Consider the following 24,925-nt stretch of genomic DNA (forward strand, 5'->3'; position numbering starts at 1 on the left):
AACATGTAAATTAACAGTCCACTAAGGAATTCACATCGCTCTGCTTCATGGTATAAACACAGTAAATGTTAACACAGAGCTTGCTTGCAGGTATTTTGAACAGCAGTATATAGCTTGGTGCTTTCAGAGAGCAAGCTACTTTGAATACCTGCTCCTACAAAGACTTGGTCAACTTTAGAAACTTAGGTCTTTGCTTTGATCCAGAGGTTCACTCAAACCCATTAACTCAATTTGAAACCCTATTCACCCCTCAAAATTGTGTTATTTCATGTGGAAAACACAATGGATAATTCAGGAAATCAGAATTGAAGTGCAAAAAACACAGATTATCTATAAATTCAAATAAAAATGGAAGGAAGGGTGTTGGCACAACAGTGACCAGGTGGGAATTTATACAGTTTAATTAAAGCAAGAGGAGTTGCTAATAAAATTAGCATAATCCTTGGATGCAGCCCATGGGACTGCACATGTATTACTAGGACTGGATGAAACTCTAAGATGGCTTTTAAGCTAAGATGTCTGTAGTCAATTATACAGTCTATGTCCTGAGAATACCACAGAAATGGCATGACTAAGCTGCATTTCTACAACATCTTTTACTCCACAAAGAGATCAGGTAGCCCGTATCAATATCACATCAAGGGTACAGCATGGATTTTGGATGACAGGCAATTATTCCATTCATATTGTACTATTGATCTAGGTTTTTAGTTTAATGAAAGACTAGACAAAACTCTGTTGGATTTGTTAAGTGCCTCCTGACCAATATAAAAATGAAGGAATTATTAATAGCCAGGTGACTGATTACTAAAAGCTTGAATAAGCATTTACTGGTACTTGTTTTCAGAGTGATGCTGAGTCTTAGGGATAAAAGCAAAAATTTTGGCATGAGCCAGCTTTCATTAGAAGACAGAATGCAGATTATGATCTGAGCAAACTTGCCCTGTTAAGTAACAGCTCTCCCTTTTCAGGCAGCAGTGTGGTCAACACGTGTCTCTACAAATGACTTGGTAGAACATTACTGGGCATTATTAAGACAACTCATAAAAGCCTTTTGCATAAGATAGAGGCATCTTGGAAAGATGAAATTCCAGTCTGAGACAGCATTTTCACCCAAACATAGTGATACAGCTGGGAATGGAAAAGAGTAGTCCTCCTTTCCACACAGTTGTCTTAAAGCATTGATTTCAGCAGCAATTCCTGTTAGTGAACATCATGGTAAATACTCACCATCTCCATTCAACAGAATTGAACTTGTTTCCCTAGGAACACTTTTCATTTTACTTTGCAGATATGGCCTTTTGGGTAGCTCAAACATAAGGTTCTGTGCTAGCATATTTCCTGGTTTCTTTATGAGAAGAGTATGTGACCACATGAGCCAAAGCAGCGTCCTGGGGTCAGACCTGAATCCCCTCTAAGAGAGGTGCCCACCTCAACTTGTCCAGTAAGAACTAAGACTTGGGATCAGGAGGAAGGGGAGAGAAGGGTCCCACCTCCTGCACTTCCAACTGCTTCACTGATCCACCCTTCCTCATGACATGATGGGTCTTGTGACTAGCACTCTCACTCACCCATTTTCATGATTCAGTACCTACATTGACAAAACTTGAAATCTGCAAGTTGCTTCTTTGTAGATACAGGCCTTTGCTTCTAATCTGCACTTTGGAAAAAATCTATAAAGAATTATTAAAAAAAAAAAAATCATTCAAAATAATTAAAGCATAAGAAAGGAGAAAGAGACCTGCCCCCTTAAAAAAAAAAAACTCACAGAATGCAGAAGTGAAGAAAAATAAAAACCACCAACCAAAATTGCATAAACAGTGAGAGTTCCTGGACAGTGAAAACCTGACTGGATTTCCAGTGAATTTATAGGTTTCTTAGTTGATCTAAACAATGATTTAAAACTGGAAAATAATTTAGGAAAGTTTGAAACTTGCACAAGAAAACATTTTGAGTTTTTATTCCAAAATTTTGTGTTGCTAGATTTACTCGCATCTAAATGTTATGAAGATGTTAAAAATAAAACTGGTTCTGAAGAACATAGTGAATCGATATGTAATCCACAAAACAATGTTAACTCTCTGTTCTCATTTTGACAAGAAAACAAATAGAGAATTATTATGAGTTAACCAGAAGTTATACTTCTAGTTTGGATTTTTAATTGTCATTACTGAACCATGATATCCGTTATGTTTACCTCAGCTCATGGCCATTACAAATGCCTTTAGTTAAATCTATTAGGCTGATCTAGGTTACCCATAGAAGCTGAATGCCTTAAGACATATTATTACTATTTTAGATTTACACCTAACTTTATCATCTATATTATAAGTATAGATAAATATTATCTCTATTATTTTAGATGTAGATCTAAAATAAGATTCCCGGGAAGCACAAAGTTATTCCAGATTATCATCAAATACATGGGGGGGGATAGAGTGCTTTACGTAGAGCTTCAAATTTTCATGAGTACCAGGCCGAATTCAATGAAAAATTACGCATTGATGGCACCCTCAAACTGAAGACCATTACGCAAGTGACTGGACAGTAGATTATATCTTGAAAACACAGCTTGTTAAATACTACCATCACTGGGCAACTTCTCAATTTTTAAAAAGTTTTAAACGTATGGTATGTGATTTTCCTTATCCTCAGCAGAGACCGTAGGTAATGAGTAAACCGCATAACTGTGTCATATTTATATTGCAAGCCTTGAATAAACTCACTTGTCAGCTTTGACAGGACGCTGGCAAAGGGGCTGTTCACGAGCCTGAGCAGCGCAGGTTGCACTTCGCCTTCCCCGACACTTGAAAAACGCTGTACCGCACTCACGGCACCCACTTTTTTCCCTCCCCCCACTCCACTCCCAGAAGACTTACCACATTTGTTGCTATTTAAGCAAAGGTACAGCATGGGAATTTTTTTTTTCTTTTTTTTTTTTTTTTCCTGCAGGCAACAGAGGGCACTGTGCCAAGGGATGCCAGTGTGAGACCTGCTGCTTTTCCTGGGGAAACACTGTTGGTTGAAGGCGTGAGAAAAAGATTTACTGATGATGACGGAGTTCATTTAGGAACACTATTAGATAACATGACACACGTCAATGGGGAAAATGGATACTGAGTGCTCCCAGGCTGGCAGGCTCGGCTGGTTCCACACTATTCCAGCAAGGGACCTTGCCGAATTTCGAGGGTCCGACAGCACTATTACGAAGCAAACAATTTCCAAGTGTAATAAGTTAGCCTTAAAAATATATATTCAGTCACCTTCTGAAAGAGTATTTCCCAATTACAAAATGCATCCATTCTTCACAATTCTTCTCCCCCTACCTTTCATAAATTCAATTTTAGCACGTTACTTAGATGAGTGGTACAGTATCCCTGTTGAAATTGCATGCAATGGATCACGTTTTGCACACTACATTACACCTTGTGCCCTTCTGCTGATTTCAATTGGATTACACATTGTGTAATTCAACGCAAAATTACTTCCAATGACAACCCTTTTATTCCTATGCATACATGGTGATCCATCATGTCCTGCATACCGGGTTTGGCATTTCCATTTCAAGTCCCTGTTGGAATCAGAAAGCATGGAACCACATACACAGAACTTGAATTATTAGATATAAACTTTGCCATTGTTTAAGAAAATAAGGATACGGTTTTGATTCATATTTCTGGTCCCATCCTTTATGCAAATCATTTTGTCTAACACAAATAGACAGTTTCGCAAGCTCCCATTTCCTTCATGTGCAGCACAAAGGTGAGTTTCCAGCAGATGCCTGTTTTTTCATCTGTGTTTACTGTCTTTCCAGTGGGTACCTACCATCTCTTCAGAATGAAATTAGACCCTGTTCAAAAAGCTTCAGCCTCCAGTTCTCTGTAAACAGACTGAATATGATGCACTTGCTGATATTTTTATCAAGTTGATATCCACACAGCTCCTTCACAAAGCCCTGTTTTGTCTGCGTATTCCAGGGTCAAGGTCCTCGGCCAGTTACACTCTTGAGCAAGAAAGGGCTTATATTGCCCTGCTACAGTTGAACTACCTTTGGCAGTAACTGTTCCTTAGCAAAGGCTTCTCTCTACTTTGGCTTTTGATAAGGAGCGGAACTGCTCTATTTTACAGTGGGATTTTCCCTGTAGGATGCACACAGCACCGTGTTAGATACATCCAACCTAGCTCTGCCGCTGAGAGGTGGTGCAGCAGCGCACCACACAGAGACACTAATTTGCTCCCAGAAGCAGTATAGCCATGTTAATGCCATGCTGTACCTGGGCTAATTAGAAGAATAGTTTCTGGTCTTCAATCGAAAAAGCTTTCTTTCGCTCTTTTTTTTTTTTTTTTCCCCCCCTCAAATGTTGTTAATCTCTGTGGGCAAATTTATTGGAGCATGATATGAGATGTTAACAGTGCCTGTTGCAGATAAAATGGTAGAATTAATTAGAGCTTTTGATTTTAGGAGATAATCTAGTTTTGAAAAAAGATTTGTGTATTGGGGATGATAGGGGAAAAAAAATGAATGCTTCTTGTCATCTGGAGACAATTTTACCTTGAATCATCAACATTTAGGGTCAGACTGCCTCTAGCCTTTGTACAAGTGCACAGGATACAGGAGAACACAATTAGCCTTTCTTTCATTTTCCATGCAAAAGCCACAGAGCATCACAGTCTCCGAAGTTGTCTATGTATGGAATGCTAAAATAGACTAACATTTGCTTTACAGGCCTATAACAAAATGCTAAATACAGTAGTCCTGTGTTAAGGGATTGCTTGTGACATACATCATCCATCTGAGGTTGAGCAACTGCCGTCGTATTCTACCATCAGCCAAAGATGACATATTCCTGGAGGTTTGGTGCTTCCGTCATGGCAGTTTGCTGGAAGACCTTTGCTGGGCAGAGACTTTACCAAGCCAGCCTGAACATTAGGGCACTCTACAAAGTGTTCTGGATTTGAACCCCTCTGGAGAAAAGAGAAAAACCGATATTGGCTCACCTCGAGATCAGGCACCTGGCAATTGAGAAACAGGTGGATATAGGTTCCTGTGACTCCAGGTTTGGGTGATCTAACTCCAAATATTTTTCTGAGGGAAATTTGTCTATTAGACCTCCCATTGGGATGGCCAACATGAAAATTTCTGGCAAATTCAATATTTGCTGAGGGGAAGAAAAGCAGAAGCGTTGGTCAGATTTAGTCAAGAGGAAACTCTGAGTACTTTCAGAAACAAATAAATTGCACAGTTTGGCAAAGATAAGGCCGCTACTAGACGACCTTAATTTCACAAGCAATGTGTGAAAGAAATGAAGGTGATAGGAGCAATCAACAAAGAGTCAGCATAGACTCAAGAAGAAAAAATAGGTTAGAAGCCACTGCAACCAATTAGCTGGCTGAAAATCAGGAGATTAATCTGAGTAAATAGTCAGCCAGTTCCCCTGGGTCACTATAACATTTAACAGCAGTACCAAGTCTTCACCATGTAAGAGTGATGATGGAAAGCATACAGCAGAAAGAGTTACTCAACGGCCCATTCCTGAACAATGGTCTACTGATAATGACAATAAAATTTGGAATTTTGTCCATCATAGGAAATACGACAGTGTGAGACACAGAATGGCCTAACAAACAGAGCAATGGACTAGGGATCAGAGGTTTTATATCTATTTCTATTACAGGCCTGCAGGGTGACGGCAGATAAGGCCTCATGCTCTGCCTCTTTTTCCCCACAAGCAAAGGATGCAGGAGTCTTGCACTTTGAGCGACAAGAATAGTCCCCACCAATCTGGTTTGAAAAGTGAAAAAGTCTCTGAAAAGAAATACTGGAAAGATTTAATCAGTTTCTTGAAAACAAGAATCAGTTCACAAACTCTCCTTTTCAGGACATGTTCTGTTATCTGAGGAAAGGGAATGGAAAAGTCAATATAGCACAAACATACCTGTGAATTAAGCTGTTTGGGAGCAGATGCAGGCAAGTTGCAGTACCATGGACCTCTGCACTGGCTATTTAATATCAAAGTGATGTGTGTTCTGCAGAGCAGCCTCCTGTGCAGACATAGCCAAATTCCAGGAACAGGTTTTAAGGCTGTCTTGAACACACAGCTGACTATTCACGCTCCTTCCCAGTAGCCTTAGCATGAAGGTGTGTGAGAAGGCATCTCAAAAGTAGGTGGAGGTTTTTCTAGTGAACACTTCCCTCCAGCAATTCCTGACAGAGGAACAGGCTGTGACACTGTTGCAAGATGGAGGAAATGATAGCAACCCCTGTAGCTATTATTTGTTGCCATTAATGACACAGGCAATGGGTGGAAAGATAATGGAAAGGCAATGCCATCTCCATGCCCTGCCTTCAAGTGCATAGCCTGAAAATCCAGCCTGATGTTTATATAGTGTTTTCAACCTGTAATCTGCTAAATGCTGCGATTAAATAATTGTGCTTAAGGTTATAACTGGTTTTAAATTGTACAGTTTAACACCGAGCATTAGAATTGACAAATGCCATTCCCCATTGAGTAAGTAACCGAACCTAAGCCTGGGGGCTGAGAGCTGGAAGAGCACCCGACAGTTGTGGAGGGGAGGAAACCCCAAAAGGAGGAGTATTTTATTGGCATCTGGGGAAGAAAAGGGGAGAAAAGTGAAAGGGAGCAGTGGAGTGGCCTAAAACTTGTTTATTTTACACAGGCTGTGCTGTTGTGCTTGGCAAGCATTTCCCTTAAGGTAAGGAAGGCTGGCACGAAGTGGTGAAAGGACTGTCATTTTACTGGCATAGTAAAGTTTGGGGCAACAAGCCATGCCGGTGTGTGTGGGCACCCCTTCCTAGAGAAATAGCTTCCAGTGTGGGGTGCAAGTCTTGCCTCCTGGGGGGGGGGGGGGGGGGGGGGGGGGAGACTTCTGTGCTAAAATCTCTCTTGTGAACTGCACAGTGGCTCCTGAGAGCTGAGGGGCAGGAGGGGAAGCCGTGGAAGAGTTTCCCCTATGCTAGAGGATGGTGGTAGTTTTCAACACCACGTGTGTTTTTGCTATGAGCTGAAATGACAGCAGCTATGCAAAGCGGCTATGAACATGGAGCAAAGCAATGGAAGGAAGGCTCGAGGAACTGATCCCTTGGGCGCTGGTGGTCCCAAACCACAACAGGTTGCCACATGAAGGGGTAAGCTACCTGTAGACCTAGTCTTCCGTGAGGACTGTGAAATATGACCATTTATACATTACTACGTTCATGTGAGGACTGTGAAATATGACCATTTACACATTACTACATTCATGCGATACTGCGTTTACCTCTGCAGTTAGCTTTTCCCTTTCCCTCTTTAATGAAGTATTGTTACACTTGGGAATGGGGAAAATTAGCTCATGAGGTACCAGAAGGTTTAGTTTAATTTTTTCCCAGGTTTCAGGACAGGCTTGAAGCTGTTGTTTTATTAGAAGCCCTTGATAAATTTGAACTGGCCCCTGTGACTGCTAAACAAGTCCTGACATAAGTTAGACTAAGAATAATTTAATGCAAGGTTGGACCAGATGATCTCTAGAGGTCTCTTCCAATCTAGACTTTTTTATGATGGTATAAATGGATGATTATTTTTTTTAATAGCTGCGTGACTTAGAGGCAGAGCTATGTGAATAACTGATCTTTTGGTTAACTGGATGAACAGAAGGTCAAGGAGGGAGACACAGTGTTGGCAAACAAAATTTTCCAACTCTCAGCAAGCTTTCCTCTCCCATTACAGAAACATTTAGCAGTGTATCAAGGCATTGCATTCCAGGCAAAATGTAACAATTTCTACTCCTTTCACAAAGATTATATTCAGTTAGGGTTTTTTGAACAAAATGCTACTTAGGATGAAAAATCAAAATGTTTAAAAACACATTTCAGGCTTTTAAAAAAATGTGTTGTTTTCTTGAGGGAACTATTCATGAATTTCTGAAGAGGCGACTGAAAGCATGGATAGTCTCCAGCGAGCCTGACTTCATTTTTTGCCAGATAGACTATTTCATTAAAAAACAATCAATCCCTTTGTCTGCTTAATCACTGTTCTGACAGGCTGCAAAGACGAAGAATTCCTGCTCCGTGCGGCGCTGCACAGAGTCACATGAAGGCTAAATGGAAAGCCAAACCTAATTTTGCAAGGGGCCATTAGGAGCCGTGGGCTCTCCAGTCCCACAAGGATAAAATCTTAACATAACAAGTAACAGTCCAGCATTTTAAAAGCAAATGCCTAAAGTTCTGCTCACCAGCCTGCAGTTACCCATTTAAATACCTGGGCTGGCATGCAAGGGTACTTAGCGAGCAGCATCGCCACTTGCGAGTTTAATGGGAAATGCTGTGTGATCAGGACTTTTCAAAGCCATACCAGTTACTTTGGTACCTTGGGAGGACTCGGGCCTTGGATGCATATTTGCATTTTCATGGATGCACACAGTCCACTTGAAGTTAATGAGACCACACAGTCCAATAAGGTAAATTTTTTTTTATGGGTATTTAGGGAAGATCTTGAGTCTGACTTCAGGCATTTTTGCTTTTACGTTAAATCTTGGCCCAAGGTTTTCCTCATATAGCTCACAAGATGCCTTTAAATTCTTTGCCTCCCTTCTTCCTCACTGGATTACTAAGTAAAAAAAACCATTTGTCGTAACATTCAGCAGTAATAATAATTCAAAATGGAGTAATTAAATAATAGGTTAAAAGATATCAAACCTCTGCAAAAGGAAAACTGACATCAGTGAAGATCCTTACAGTTTGTTTGAATAAACCTAAATAATAAACAGAAATTGCTTCCTGAGGCAGTGACTCTCTTGAGTGCTGCATCGAAGCTGAGCTTAAAAGCCAGGATCGCTCCCCCGGACAAGCTGAGCAAACAGGACTCTCTGCTCCAAGCATCTGAGCAACACTGGCTGAAAAAAATAACGAAAGACGAAGCAGAGGGAAGATGCTGATTGACTGAGGGCATATGGGAGACCTAAGGACAACAATCAATCATGGATCTGTAAGCTGTTTAAAACTACTCAATGCGAGGGAGCCAGCGAGGGAGCAGCATCTGTGTGCTCGGACCGGCTGCGGTGCTTCCAAAACCCAACCCAAGACAAATTACGGGGAAGTGCTGCCATGAGAGCCTGCTCCCTGTGCCCGTCCCCCCGCCCGGCAGGGAGCCCTGTGCAACCTGCGCCCCATTACAGGGAGTCACTTGAGCATGGACACAGAGCCCGGGTCTCTAAATATTTAGACAGCCGATGTTTTCAGCAGTATTTTGGGTTTCCCCATCCAGGGCTTGCAGGGGCACCTGTCTGGACACGTCGGGATGGGAATGCCTGGCGCAGGCCATGGAGAGCGCAGGCTGGATGGGGAACACAAGCACTGTCACTGCATTTGAGGCTAATCAAGTTTGATGTCTCACCTCTTGGTTCAGCATGGGCTTGCAACCCGAGTTTTTGTTGGTGAGCTGCAAGGGTGCTATCTGGCTTGTCATGTCTAATAACTTTCTCTTCTGAAGGCTGATACACTGAAAGATCTGTGCTGCTGATGTTAAAGGCTGGATTTTCAATGCCTTCTGTTGCTGCTCTCTCTTCTTTTACTATAGAAAACAAGGAGGTCAGAAGAGCATATTATAGCGAAGTGTATTTCAATGACAAGCAGAAAATTCCTTCTAGTAATTCCTTTGCTGAAAGACTCAAGTGTATCGTCCTCAAATGTCGCCAAAACAGAATTAGGTTAAAATTAACTCTAAAAAAAAAAAAAAAAAAAAAGAAGAAGAAGAATAAATGATTAAAATAATTACAAATTGCACCCTGACAAGCAAGAGCAAAATTTCGCCCACAGCCATTTGTCTGTAATTAGTTAATTAATCCTTACACAAATTATGAGCAATAACTCATCAAGCAAGGCTCACCCATCAGAAATTCAGCCGACTTGGATTTCTTCTGCTTAGTTTGCTTCAGAGCCTTCTGCTGGAACTTCTGGAGGGAAATTGTTAAATGAATAAATTAGCTAAAGAACGAAGATCATCCTTTATGATCCACAACTAACACAGTATTTTAAATATGGGATGGCATTGAAATGTCATTTAATTTACATCTCTGCTAAAGGGGTCAAACACTAATTGAACAACAGAAGTGGAAGAATTAAATAAAATAGGAGAAGAAAAGTTAAAACAAATGCCAAATGAAGGTCACATTAAAATACTTTGGTTTTTCCCAATTTTAATTAATGCAAAGAAACCTCAACAAATGAAGAACATTATAAGACTTGTCTTTACAGTATGCATTCAGCAGCAACTGCTTTATTTCACTTGCAGAACTGCAGCACTTCATTTAGAAAAGTTTGGTTATGCAGCATATTTATAGACAGACTTCCCTGACATCCCCCGTTCTCTTATTTTCCACTTACATAACCAATGTAATTGTTCATCACAGAGCAGCTAAAAATGAACGAGCTCTACCCTTTCATACAAGGCAATAAAATAAAAGTAACCCCAAAACAATTTACAACGAGATGTCACAAAAGAGAGATTGTGGTCCAGGGGAGAGGGGAAGCAGGACTCATTACAACAATGAAAAGTTCATTTAATATTAGAGAGATGCCAACAACTGTTACAGTGAAAACAAATAGCAAGAGATCTGGGAGGACCTAAACTCTGACAAGTTCCACATTAATTCCTGTGGGGAAGCAAGGCTCAAAAAATATACAGTCACGTTACTACCATCAGGAAGGCCCAAATGCTAAACACCGTCTTTGTATAATACCTCGTGTGGCGCTAGCAAGAGTTCATGCGTGGCTACAGACCCCTATAACAGACGCTAACAGTCAAAGCAGGCAAAGATCACCTAAAACAAAGCACATCTGGGAGTATTAATCAAAGCCAAAACCAAAGTAAGAAAACAGTTCAGACCCATTTATTTCCGAACATCACATGGTAGTTTCCGAAAACAGCATTATTTTTTCAAGCCAGTTGCTTAATTGTCCAGTGATAAAGACCACTCCTGGCAACATAGCTCCTGGAAACTGTCAATACAAAAGGATTAATTACAAGAATCATTGAAAAATTGCAATTTTTACAGCATCCATCTTTCCCTTTTGATTGTGGGTGTCAATTTCCAGTAAAAAACCAGCGCTTGCAGCAGACACAATCAATAAATCTGTCAAAAATAACCGAACCATACCACTGACAGATTAGTATAGATATTAATATCCTCATATGTACATATGCACACACGCATATATGTTATTCTGAAAACAGTGGACTTCCTCTAAATTAAGACTATTACCCTACTAAAAAGCAAATATGTGTAAAAATGACCAGACATATTCTGAAAGCTACAACAAATAAACACTGTAACAGAAATAATTCCTACAAGCCACATGCAGCACAACTGAAGTTAATGATAATTTTGACAGGAGTTCACCAGGTTCAGAAATTCACCCTACTGCTTCTGATTTTTTACCAACTGAAAAATCTTTCAAAAATACGTATTTTCTCAGTTAGTATCTTTAGACTTATATCTCTTTTGCAATATCAAAGCATTGCTGCATTCCTGCATACCATAAAATTTTGAGTCAATTTTAAAGATTCCAGCAGTATTTGTAACACTACTGTGCGATAATTATTCTTATTACGCTGTGTATAATCACCACACAAAACCTTAAACTTTATGCTAACAGCTAAAGAAAACAACATCTAGACAAAAATTCTGGGACAAATTTTCAACTGGTGTAAATCAGTATACTTGCATAACTGATGGAATTAAGATGATCTGCATTACATTCTATGTATTCCTTCCTCATGTCAGATTTCTCTAGCAAAACCAATTGCAAGCTGTATTGGCCATAGTCAACTTCCAATTGTTACAGCCTGTAAAATGCATAAGCTCCTTTCACAGCAAGAAGAAAAAGAAGTATTCTTCCTCCCCCTTATCTAATAAAGATGCATAGTGAGTTTTGATGTTTTGGAGTGGGTTTTGTGTGTGTATGTGTGTGTGTTGGGGGGGGGGGACGACGATGATGTTTGGGGGTTTTGTTTGTTTGTTTTTTAAGTAGTCAGTATAGTTAGCACCAAATTTCATTTTTTCAGGGACACAATAGGCTACATTCTTTGGCACTTCGCTCGCTCAAACACAAATTAGTATTACTAAGTAGTTGATGTTACAGGCTTGTGACTCCTACTTACTTAGAAAGAACTTCAAAAGAAATGATGCCCTTGTCCCTTAATGTGATCAGGTTTTGAAAAGGTGCTTTTCATGAGTTCATATTTTTAGAATGAAAGCAACGCCTGAGTTTCAACAGCAGAGAGGAATTCTTCCAGGGTTACTTCTCAACATAACTGAATAACGGAGTATTTCAGTGGTGGTCTTTGTGTAATCAACACATGTTCTTGTCACTTTGTGCTTCAGAGGAAATTAGAAGACATTTTCCTTTCATACCTATCTCCAGCCAATTTCCTCATCCTTCTCTCTTTTACACATGAGCACTTTTAAGTAGTGTAAATTACACTTCCCCCCCCTTCATTTTAAGTTTCCTTTCCCAGCCCCCCTATCCTTATGATACTTTGCCTTCTCATCAGAGAATAGGCAGGAAATTATCTGGTGGCATTTTATATTCATTTTACCATTAGTCACTACTAGTTAATTTATGTATTTATGCAAATTTATGTCTAAAGCAATTGTTCTTTAATCAGTTCACATGTACCTGCAAAACTTAGGTTTCCAATAGCAAATTAAATAAAACTCCTTCAGTGACCACTTGCCGTATTTGCAGTCAAAGTCCAGTTGGTTGAGCATACCTAGACGAATGCACATGAATGCACATCCGTATAGAAAGCCGCCATTTTAATTACAGAACATTATCCAACAATAAACACAAAAAAGCATTCCTACAAAAAAAGCAAAGTTACACAACTTGAGGCCAGAACCTCAAGTGATACAAAGGCTGTGCTGGTTTACACCTGCGCTGGAGGTGGTCCAATTTGCATCCACAAACAATACATCAGACCTGTCCATCCACAACCAGCACATAGAAAGGGGATGTCCTTTGCTTGCAAAGTCAAGTTTAAAGTGTGATGCTGCTGCTGATAGCAATGCATCCTATCTCAAAGCTCCACCACAGTTGGTGAAAAACAAGAAGTCTTGCCTTTTAACTTTTTTTTTTTTAAGTGCCTTTTCACCTTGAGTGTGCTGCATTACAGCAAAGGGGAGTTAGAAGTGTCTGAGCACAGAGCAGACTAATGACCATGTCATTCAAAAAGTGACCTAAACCTTTAAATGCCTTTTTGCATGCCGTCATCATTAAAATGCACCGCCTGCTTTCCGATACCAATTGAAACAAAGGAAAACCAGGAGTACCAGAACCCTCCATACTCGGGTCTGCAGGAGAGCAGCAAGCGCCGCAACAACAGCGGCAGCAGCAGCAACAGCAAGGGAAAAACCATTTATAACCAGTGACAACTAAAACCTATGAAGTTTTTAAAAGAATGTGATTGTTGTCAAAAGGAATTGGGTACAACAATGCTGCGTTCAGCTCTGGTTCCACTCAAAGCCGTGGCTGAGGGGCTCTGGGAAAGCTGCTGGAAGGCTGGTGGGCACAGACCAGCAAGAAAGTGAATTTTGCATACTGTACGGATCATCGCTCAGTTCAGGGCAGTCATATTGAATCTGTGATCAACCAATTGTGCTTCATGAAACCGTCAGCCCTCATTTATGTCTAGCTGTTTTCTTCTATCCTGCTGTAAACAAGCTCTGCTCTGAGCTGTCTCCCTACCCTTATCTGCTTACGAAGATCACACAGACAGACCTCATCAGCAGCCTTAGAGTTAAAGTTAAAGTTACTGCTTCCAGACAGCAGTCCTCATGCAAGCTGGAAGTCAAAAAGAAGAGCAACTTTGGAATGACAGAGTTTTAGTTCCTTTTAGGAAGTGCATACCTTAGATTCATACACATACTGGCATGTTATGTCTCTTTCATGAAATTAAATTAGGTGTTCCTAATATGAACAACTGTTCCTAACATCAGCAAACTAGCTCAGCAGATTCATCCATGGTTTTGTTTGTGGGTTGGTTGTTTTGGTTTTGGTGTTTTTTTCCTTTGGGGCCTTGTTTGAATACAGCCAAAAGAGAAGTAGCTGGAAATATTGTCAATCTGGTAGGGCTCCAAGAACCTAATAATGCCTGAAATGCTCTAAGGAATATAATGATGGTAAACAGGAACAGGTACGTTGGCTTCTGTTCTCATTCACTTCAGCGAGAGCATTAGCCTTTCAACATAAAGCAGAGCACAGTTTTCAAAGAATGATCCTCTCGCATAAAAAGGGATGGAGCCTTACTAAAAACATATTCCTCTGTGAACGCACACACACAAATGCGTTAGCTGGTGTTTACAGCATTTAATTCTTGCAGCCAGCTGCTAAGTCCCTGTTAAGGCTTTCCTTTATGCAGCTGTAGCTGGAACCTTTTCTCTTCTCCTAGCCTATTACTTTGTCTATTTAAGGGATGGCAGCCAAAGAGAAACAGCTTGTAATTTGCACCTGTCTGCTTTAAGCGCTCCATGTTAGATTTTGCAGAGAGCAAACTCTTCATTGCTAATGAGAATGACACTTAGTAGGGTCAAACATACATTTTAGCTGACTCCGCAGCAATTAAAAAATAAATAAATAAATACCGACTTCATTTAAGCCTGTTCTAGCTAGAGAATGAGGCTAAAGGAAAAGCCTTGTCGAAAAAGAGCATCTCAGTGTGTAGGTGGAAGATGTAACCCCATGTGTCTAGTCTAATATAACACTGGGCACAGCTAGGCACGATTGAACTTGCACACTGCCCATGCAGGAACACGCAGGAGAGTTTTTGTCTCTTCCCCTACAAAATTCAGAATTGTTTCAGAAAATGACCATGTGCAAAGAATCCTTCTGAATTTTTACGTACTGGGCTGCATTTTGAGGACTCACAGTATGCTTTGCTACCTACAGGGTCAGGCCTGTAAGAAAATTGTTCCCTGAGAATTAAAAAGAAATGCATGCTTTACTCCTGATCCAGAGGTGTGCAGGCATTGCCATGCAGAGACGCACTAGCTGGATTGTAAAGCATTGAAGGTGTACATCAAGCAAATAACCCACGTATGATCTTTCAGCCTTACGTAAACTACCTTAGCATGTTTGCTTCTTACTAGAAAACAAGCATGGCGCTTTCAGTCAACTGTAGTATCATTTGTAATTGCATTGAAAGAAACAACAATTTCACTGGCATATTAGTTTAGTTACTAAGAAGTAGTCTTTTTCTTGCTTGCTCTTAAAATAGAAAAGCCTTCAAAAAACTCAAGCTACAGACCTGATGACAAGAACAAAAATGCTGGGGAAAAAACAGAAGGGAAATAAAACAAAGTAAAACATACAATTTATTAAAGAAAACATTGGCGCTGCATTTTGATTTCATAAATTGTCCCCATTTGTACTTCCTGTTTAAACAATAACTAACATGATGATGGGTTAAATGAAGTTGAGATTGTCACAAACATGGCCTCACTAGTAATTAATGTAGTTTAATATGGTTGTTGGCACACATCTCACGTGACAGATAATGTTCCAACATGTCACTGATAGGACCTTTCAGCACAGCTTTAGGAGATCTACCAGGCATTGCCGAGGTTGGTTAGGTCAAAGGGTTGAACCATGTGTAATTCAGAACAGAGGAGGTCCCACGGTCACTCCACAAAAACAATTACACTACTTATTTCACTCCATCCCTTGCCCGAAATTCACAAGCCTCACAGTTTCAGCGCAGTCAATCTCACTCTGCCCTGGGGCTACGAGCCACATGAAAATATGTGGTGCTGTGTTTATAAATCTAATCAAAAATAGAAACAGTAGACAAGCACAATGAGGTCCTACTATGGATCATGGGAATTCTCTAAATTCTGAAGGCACTTTTGTTTAACTTCTGTGGGCCTTCTCCTACCATTACATTGTCTGGTACTCTCGTTAATCATCCCCTTGACTTGTCAATGATATAAAGGAGCCTACGTGTCTGCTGACTTCCCTCCCATCACACTACAAATAATATTATGAAATAGCAAGGCTAGAAATAGCCCCTTTAATTTTTCTGTTTTAAAGCATGGTTTTTCTTCACTTACCTCTTTCTCCATGCCAGCCTGCCCTTTCTCAGACCTGCAGCAGGAAACACTTCCTCCTGCAACAAAAGAGAGGGAGCGCATCTGAATTTTCTGTCTGCACACAGTCATTAATACCCTTAGGTTTAACACACAGACTTGCAGAGCACCAGCCTAGAAACCTGCCAGGATGGGATTTTTTCTTCCGGCTGCAGTCGCTGTTCCTGCCTTGCCAAAGAGCAAAGGGAAGATATAGTGCTGTTCCTTCACTTCATCTTTTTGAAAACAACTTTGCATCAGATCACATTAAAAAAATCGCATAACAAAGATAAACAAGAAAAACATAGTTTAAGCTCAGATGAAGTGACACCAACAAAGACGTGGTTTTGAGTGGAAGTAGCCCAGAAGTAGGCAATTCCTACCCCCAGACAGTAACTACTAAAATGACGCAGAGATTGCTGTGGAATACACCTAACCTGAAGACTACAATACCAAAGCTGCCAGACTCAGGAACGCTTCTGTGATCCGGCATTTAGGTGGGTCCCACTTGTGCCTCACTCCCTGTGCTGGGATTTCCATTAGAAGGGTGGAAATTATCCTCTGCTCTGAGGTTATGACCATTAAGCAAACATACAATAACTTTACAAGTTATATATCACATCAGAAAAAATGCCTCTATTTTATACCAGCTACTTTTGTCTCTGTGGGAAAAAAATATATTCATTCATAATATGGCTAGACAGGTTGCCCCTGCTCTCACTGAAATCAATGGCAAAATTCAGTCTGACTCCGCAGTTGCAGGACCTGAACCACAATGAATAGCAAGCTTCTTCCTTTGCCAGCTTTTCCCTTATGCATTTATACAAACACACATTCAGATTATTTTGCAGAGCCTGAAAACAAAACAAGACTTTGAACAATTAAAAATATCCCTTCAGAGTCCCTCAGAAGCTTTAATTGACCTTCTGGGTCAGAAGATGCCCCATACAAAGTACATGTTTGGCCCCAGTTGAGGAAACCCTCTCTCCTGAGGGCACCAGGCAAAGAAGCGCTTAATTCTAAGTACGCGCTTAAGTTTCATTGAAATCAATACAATGGACAGTGGACGGGGCCACAAATTCTCCACGGAAAAAGGCTGCATTGTCGCTCTGGTTGCTCAGTAATGAATGAAGGGCTGAGCTTTTGCCCAGGCTTTGCTGATGCTGAGAGTCTGCTGACCTTTGCCATCACGCCTCGATTTCGGTGCCCTCCTTAGGGTGCCAAGGCCATTGGAGCGATGCTGGGGGCTGTGATTCCGGCAACTCCCGCTCCTCCTGCGGCCAGCCCTGCCCAAACAGCCCCTGCGCCGTAGCCCACGGCTGTCACAGAAATGGTGCCCAAACTCCTCTGCTCCGTAGCGCTCTGCGATATTGAAAATAAAGCCCCATCGAGATCACGCAGGTAGTCTCAGGTCATGTATCTAGCCATTGTGTGTCTCAGAAAACAACCCGAGTCCCAATTCCAAAATCTGGGATGGATTTCAAGGCCAAGGTAGTATCTGCATCACTTTTGCAGCTGCTGCTCTAATCTGATTGCATGTCCACTGAACGCAACAGGTAACCAGTTCTGAGCTCGATGGCATGGCACATTCCTTGTTATGACTCGAACAGGAGCAGCAAAAAGAAGAACCTGTATGGAACAATAAAAGCTTGAAATGGCTCCTTTCCTTTTCAAGGTAGAATTGCCAGGAGCTGCCAGCAGAAAGAACTGATAAAAATGTAAGCTGTAAATTCAACATTTTTATCCATGATCAGCATCTGCTCATTGAAGAGGAGCCAAAGATGCAGCAATAAGGACTTTCAAAGCCACAACAGTCCCAGGAATCCAAACATTAATGGGAAGACTTGGAGTCTCTTCTTAAAGAATGTGAGTGAACAAATTAGGAAAGCAAAGGCAAAGATACATAAACAATGAGTTCAGAGGAGACATTAATAATATTAGTGCCTTAACAGTGATTTTCTTAGAGTTCAGGAACTTCCTTTTATATGGGTTTTCCAGGGAATTTGTTTGTTTCGGTGGGGGACACTTCGGTGTTTTTTTTAAATGAAGGTGCTAGACATCACTTTTCCTTTTTTCTTTTTAATATCTATCAGGCAACACATTAAACACTGCATTAACTGATGTTGACTGTGGCCTTACCTAACCTCATCAGCCTATTTTCTTTAGCTGGATAACAGCTGAATCATTAGCATTAAACTGGCTTACAGTCCTGAAAGAGTGTGGCAAAAAAAAAAAAAAAAAAAAAGTACATGATTTTTCCATCAATCAAAAAACAACATAAAACCTATTTCAGATCCCACCAGATATTTTATTTTATACCCAGCTAATGTAATGTTTTGCATGATTTAGAGGCAGACTTTAGTTATTTTTAAGTACATTTGTAGTAAAATGAGAAAGCAAAACAACCACTTAGAAGTTCTTAAACTGGATACTTTCACTTTCTCTTTTTTTTTTTCATTTTTCCCCCAATTATGCTTTTTTTTCCCCACAAGAGGGATAACTAAGGAAGCTACATTAAATATGCAAGATATCTGAATAGCTTTCTGTGATGAAAATAATCTATTTTTAATCCAAAAATGGAGGAATTATAGAGAGCGAGACGCAACAAAAATAACTCTTATAGCACCACAACTGTATTGATGGGCTCCTGTCACCAGTCACAGATCTGGGAGAGATCAAAACAACACACCTTTCCAGTGGAGCAGGCTGAGGTACCTCTTTCTCACACTAGTTGATATGTTATGCTGTATCAGCTACTGGAAATCTCTTGGGCTGCATGAAGAGCCGGTATACAATAAGGGTCCTGCAAACGTAGCCATAAGATGTACTGCTCTTGCCATGCTGGCATGCAGAAGAAAAACTGTCCTGTTTGTAGCCACGTACCCAGCATCTCCTTAAAGCACTCCCAAATGCACAGGCATGTTATCATGGGCCAAGGAGAGCAATGCTGGGCACAGCTAAGGTGCTGGTGATTGCTGGCGGAGAAATAGCGGGTTCATAGCAGGAGTAGCAAAGCAACAGTCTGTCATCACAGTGGCTGCCCTCACTCCTTTCTCACCTTCACCTGGTACACAATTTATCACATGCTAAGAAGAAGTGCTGTGGGATCTCTGTGCTACAATATCGGCAGAAACCACTGAGTAAATGATAACCCTAACAACCTACTTGTAATTCCCTTTGGACTCTCTCATAAATACCAGCTAGCCAGCATTGGTCTTTAAGAAGTATTTCTTCAGGGGAAAATTGCACCTCTGGTGAAGAGAATCCATCAGTCACTTAAATTCAGCAGGACTGACCTTTGAAGCCACAAGCGCTGTGCTTATCCTTCTTTAATCACCAATTTTGGGAGCAGGTCCTTCAAAGTAATCTTAGATCCTTTCTATTCTCTCTCTTTTTTTTTTTTTTTTAATTAAAAAGTAAGGAGTTTACTGCAAATATGCTTTTATAAAGATCATTAAGACACTTAAAATTAAGCTCACATTCAATTACTTTGCTTGAGAGGTTGTAATGTTTCTAGCCTTTTTCTATGTGTTTGAAAAAGTAGATAGATAAATGATTTTTCTATTGATAAACCTCAGTAGGCAGCTCAGCATCACTCACGCCGCCTCCAGTGAAATGGGGGAGAGAATCAGAAGGGTAAAAGTACAAAAACTGATGGGTTGAGATAAAGACGATTTAATAATTCTTTTAAAAAGAGGAAAAAAACAACAAACAGGAAAAAAAAAAAAAACAAGAAGAAAAACAAGAGATGCAAAAGAAAACAATTGCTCACCACCAGCCGCCCGATGCCCAGCCAGTCCCCAAAGCAATGGCAGCCCCGGCCAATCTTCACCCCCAAGTTTTATTGTTGAACATGACGTCATATGGTGTGGGATATCCCTTTGGTCAGTTGGCGTTAGCTGTCCCAACTTCGTCCTCCCCCAACCTCTTGTGCATCTCCAGCCTCCTCGCTGGTGGGGTGGTGTGAGAAACAGAAAAGGCCTTGACTCTGTGCAAGCACTGCTCAGCAATAGCTAAAACATCACCCTGTTATCAACGCTTCTACCACAAATCCAAGACATAGCCCCATACACGTTACTATGAAAAAATTTAACTCTATCTCAGCCAAAACCAGTACACTACATCATGCCAGCAATTCCTGTGGAACTGGCAAATACCAAATTTTAGTTTCTGTGCCACCATTCCAATATTCCCATTTCCCATCAAATGGGAAGCGCCATACACAAACATTTGTCACGCTGCTTCAGAGCCTAGCTTACGGACGATCACCTCCTGATGAAGTCGCAGGGCTCATGTTTGGGAGTGCTGAAATTTTTAGTGGTCATCACCTGACAGTCAGCACTGGGGGAAGAGCAAAGCCAGCCCCAGCCTGGATAAAAGGCTTTCCAGAACGGGATGACAAGCTCCCAGTTTTGCTTGCCAGGCTTTTCTTTGGCACGGCTGCCTGCCACAAGGCTTAGAAACAGCTCAGATCAAGATGGTAGCCAGCAGCAGGATCGGCGGACTGAGTACAGTAAGGAAATCACTTTCCTTATGGTCACGGTCAAGCCTAAATCTCTTTTTCCTCCAGTTTTCCACTTGTAAAACAGGCACAATAATACTCTGCATTACCTCTGTGACTCTATCAGCCATGGTGGATTTCTGCTGACCCCTCTGGATGCAACGTCATGGTCCCAGGAACCTCAGCACTGCCACTATCCTTACTTCTCCCTTCCCATGCATATTCTAGTCCTTATCCAGCAAAAAAAGGGTCTTTTCATTACAAAAAGCTTTTGTGACTTGTAATTCTTAAATAACACGGCCTCCACGTTACAGCAGCATGTCAGTTAGAAGTTCTGAGCTGTACATGAAATCCTAAAAAATGTATATGCTTTAGAGACAAAACCAGTGAATGATTTTGCTTGTGCAAAAAAAATACTGTAAAATCTAAGGGGACACCATATGCAAAGGTAAATAAAAATCTAGACAGGCAGAAAATACTTACCGTCAGTAAACATGTTAGCAAATATAATATATTATAACCATGCACAATTGTAGTGACAACAGCTCCAACTTCTTTCAAGAAGTGTGTCAGAGTTTCCTCCCTAATTTATTTTCAGGGAGTAAGTAGTTCATTTTGTGACTGTCTGTATTAGCCATAGGTTTTAGCACTTCCTCATTAACTTCTACTATTCATTCTCTGGTTTCCACTGCTACTACAAAGAAAAACCAAACAATCAGAAATTATTTTTATATACTCTGCAGTTCAGGGAGTCAGCCTATGGTTACTGGAGCATCACTTTCCAGGAAAGTTTCCCTGCAAACAGCACATGTGATCTGTGCTAGGAAAAAGTCAGTTTTGCTGTTTATCAGTTACAGATTAAAATTTCAAATATATGTATAAAAATGTAATGTTACAGGGTCTTCTCTCTGAATTAAGCAAGAATATAAGCAAGGATACACTGGAAAATACAAGAAAATGAATCCTGTAAAAGTAACACTTCTTACACATATACCACTTCAGATATCAATATGGTTGCTAATAGATCAGTAGAGTTTTCTTTCAGTCAAAGAGACAGAAATCATACTGTATGAGCAATCCCAGAAGGAATACCTCTAGTGGTTCAAAACATATTTCACTTGCCTCTGGCATGAGTTTCTGGATTAGTGTCATATACATGTCAACATGAAACAACATAGGCTATTTGTTTATACATTCACATTACTCCTCCTTATGTTGTTCTGTATGCCAGCTGACATTGACTATACATATACATCAATATATTCAACCCAGTGAGTTCATTCCTCTGTCAGGTACTTGTTAATGAGACATAAACCACCGAGTACAAATGAAGGGAAACTGAGGCAATGATGTCTATAACTGAGAAAGTGACACAAAATAGACAGGAACTTAACAGCGCTGTTTGCACACTACTAATTAGAAATGGCATTGTGTAAAGACATATTTTAACTAATAAACAAACAGAGCTGCAGTTTGGTTTTTAAGATCCAGTTAGATGATAAGACCCAGACACACACAACCTGAAGTCTGTAGTGGTTTCCATTGGTTTTCAACTAATAGCAGGAAAATCGTGCCTGGCATGTTTTAAACTGGGTGTCCTCGGCCAGCACAGCTATGTGCGAAGTTTCTTTGTCCCAGCCAGAAAATCAGCAATTGGAATTCTGACTCTGGGATTTGAATTCTTGAACCAAATCTCCCTCTGAAATAAATGCTAGCGATGTTTCATTTATTACACCTGAAAAACAGCCGCCTCGAGACCTTGATCAGGCAAAGAATAGTCAAACACGCGTTTAGTGCATGAATAGTCAAATTCCTGCATTTTAGGATAGGCGGCATGTCTAATAGGCCCGAAGCTGGTTTCTAACCAATGGACTAGCTGTAAAAATGAGACACCCTCTGCATGACACCCATATCATCTGATAGAGTAGAAGAGTCAGCAGCAATCCCATGACATGTTCTCCTTGGTGACGAAGCAGCTTAATAAGTTTCTGCTCTCTGCCCCTTTCCTCTCTCCAGCCATTCATTCTTGTCCCTGGGCTGCAGCTCACTGCAGTCTCATTGGGCTGATATTGCTGTAGATCTAAGCCGGTTAAAAATACCTGTCCCCAAAACACTTTCCTTTTTTATTATTTACCTTGAACCACTTTACTGGTCCTGCACATGGCTGTACCACCACAACCAGGGCACAAGGAACTCCAGCAAGGAAAAAGAAGATCCTTAAGCGAGCTTCCCCATCAGAGAAGGCATATCCTGAAAGCAGAGCCCATAATGACCTTAGAGTTGACTGCTAGCCCCATAAACTAAGGATCTGAAAATATTTATGTTCCTCCACCATCAGAACAAAGCAGAAAACTGCACTGATTGACGTCGTGAGAGCTAGAACGGAATCTACTAACACTTCCCTATTGCAATAGGTGGTGTTAATTTTAAAAAAAAAAACAAAAACAAAAAAAACCCAAAACCAATCCAAAAATGAAAGAAAAAAGAGTGGTGGGGAGGAAAGACTTGAGGATTTAGAACCAGGGAGGAGACACACTACCATGTCCAGCAGTTCAGCCCGCCTGTCTCCAGAGAGGATGCCTCCACATAGCACGTCTTCTCACTTGTCCACTGCCCAGGGGGGAAGAGCAGGGTAGCCCTGCTCCCTTCTCACCCACCCACTTGGGTGCCACTTGCTGCCCCACAGCTGGTTCAGTTTTGGACTGGGGCAGTCTGGAAGTAAAAAGGCAGGAAACTTGCCTTTCTGTAAAGGGTAAGCAAAAGGCTTAGAGATTGGTGAAGTCTTTTGAGGTTTTAATGGTGTACTGGCATTTTGATAGCCTCTCTCGAAAGAGCCAGTTTCACTTGAGAAGCAGGTAAGCTCAGCCAGAAGCTGCTGGTTTCCCAGCGTTGCTTGCTTTGTTGGAGAATAAGTGAGTTTTGGCTTTCTTGGCTTTTGCAAGCTTGGGTCACACGCATAGTTCAATCTAAAAATAGCTTTTAATACTGCATTTTTCACTACTACAGAAAAGGGGTTTGAAGAGCAACTCTACAAAGCATGTCATTTACTCATTTAAGATACTATAGTCTACAAGTTGATTGCCTATTTAGGATTTGGGTTGGATGATTATTACCATTGAAAAACATAACACATAATAAGTGGAAGAGAATAACTGAAAAGGAAGTCTGTAATTTATAAGTCTCAGTCCTGAAAAACACTTATGCACACACTTCTCTATGTTTGCATTAATTACTTCATTGAATACAGCAGACTAATGTATAAACCCACTCCCAGCTGAGAACATTTGTAGTGAGAGAACGTGTGAAAACTTCTACAGAACTAAAAAGGCATGATTACACTTCATTTTTTCTGATCCCTCATCCTTCCTTCCTCCCTCCCCCCAAACACCAAATCAAGGACTTAAGGAGTTCATTCTAACATCATTTTCAGCAGTTTGAGGTTGGTATAATTTCACTGACTTGAAAGAATTATTTCTCATTTGGTGAAGGTGAAAGCAGTTTCAGATACTTACTGCTGATCAGTCACACTAAAAACTAAAAGCATTAAAGTGGACATAAGATAGCTGAAATACTGAGCTCTCTTCCATCTGAAATTTCAACATGATTCTTTCCTACCCTAAAAAGCAGAGGGTTTCCTCATGCAAATGTAACAGCAGACTTAACACAGAGCTAAATATGGTGCTGCTGTAACACGAGATCATATAGCTTTCTTGTTACAATAATTCATTCATATTCATTTATTGACAAGGGGGTTAGCTATTTAACTGAATCCAAAAATTATAATTGATAGATTAAAAATTCTTACCAGTGGCCATTTGTTACTGCTTATCAACTGCTTACCTTGCTTATCAAGTGAAACCTATGCTGGCCTGGTTTACTACATACCCACAACAGGAGTCACAGATTGGTCCCTGTTAGTTACAACAACTCAGTAGAGCAGTAGTAACTTCCAGCTATTGATGAGCAGCAACTTTTTAGATCAGACTGATTTTGCCACTGCAGACCATCCCACTGCAGCCCATACATGGTACTGTGCAGAAGTCAAATAAGGCAAGGAGCACACCAGAATCGATGAGAAGGCTACCATGGGTTTTGAAAAATTTTAGAGCATACTGTCAATACTAGATAAGTTCTGTCCAAAATGTAAGGACAACTAGAAACCTCAGGAAATCCAGAGAAGCTGGTAGAAACAGCAGAAGTGACCTTTGTGAAGTACTAACACTCACACAGGGGTGTGTCTCAGGTTGGACAGGCGATTGACAAGCATCACTTATACAGCATGTTTATTTTAGGTGACATTCTCCTGTG

General features: G+C 40.6%; 1 protein-coding gene across 1 annotated transcript in view; it reads right to left on the minus strand.

Moving 5' to 3' along the window:
* Positions 1-16,152, minus strand: part of LOC127012659 (uncharacterized) — a 74,060-nt gene extending 57,908 nt beyond the window's left edge. The window contains exons 1-3 of the mRNA XM_050890892.1: positions 16,102-16,152; positions 9,882-9,948; positions 9,390-9,566 (exon numbers count right to left, since the gene is read on the minus strand). Of these exons, the coding sequence (XP_050746849.1) occupies positions 9,390-9,566; positions 9,882-9,948; positions 16,102-16,113 (256 nt within the window). The 5' untranslated portion in view covers positions 16,114-16,152. The remainder of the gene's footprint in view (positions 1-9,389; positions 9,567-9,881; positions 9,949-16,101) is intronic.
* Positions 16,153-24,925: the final 8,773 nt, after the last annotated feature.

This window comes from Gymnogyps californianus, chromosome 2, assembly GCF_018139145.2.
Source record: "Gymnogyps californianus isolate 813 chromosome 2, ASM1813914v2, whole genome shotgun sequence".
Lineage (NCBI taxonomy): Eukaryota > Metazoa > Chordata > Aves > Accipitriformes > Cathartidae > Gymnogyps > Gymnogyps californianus.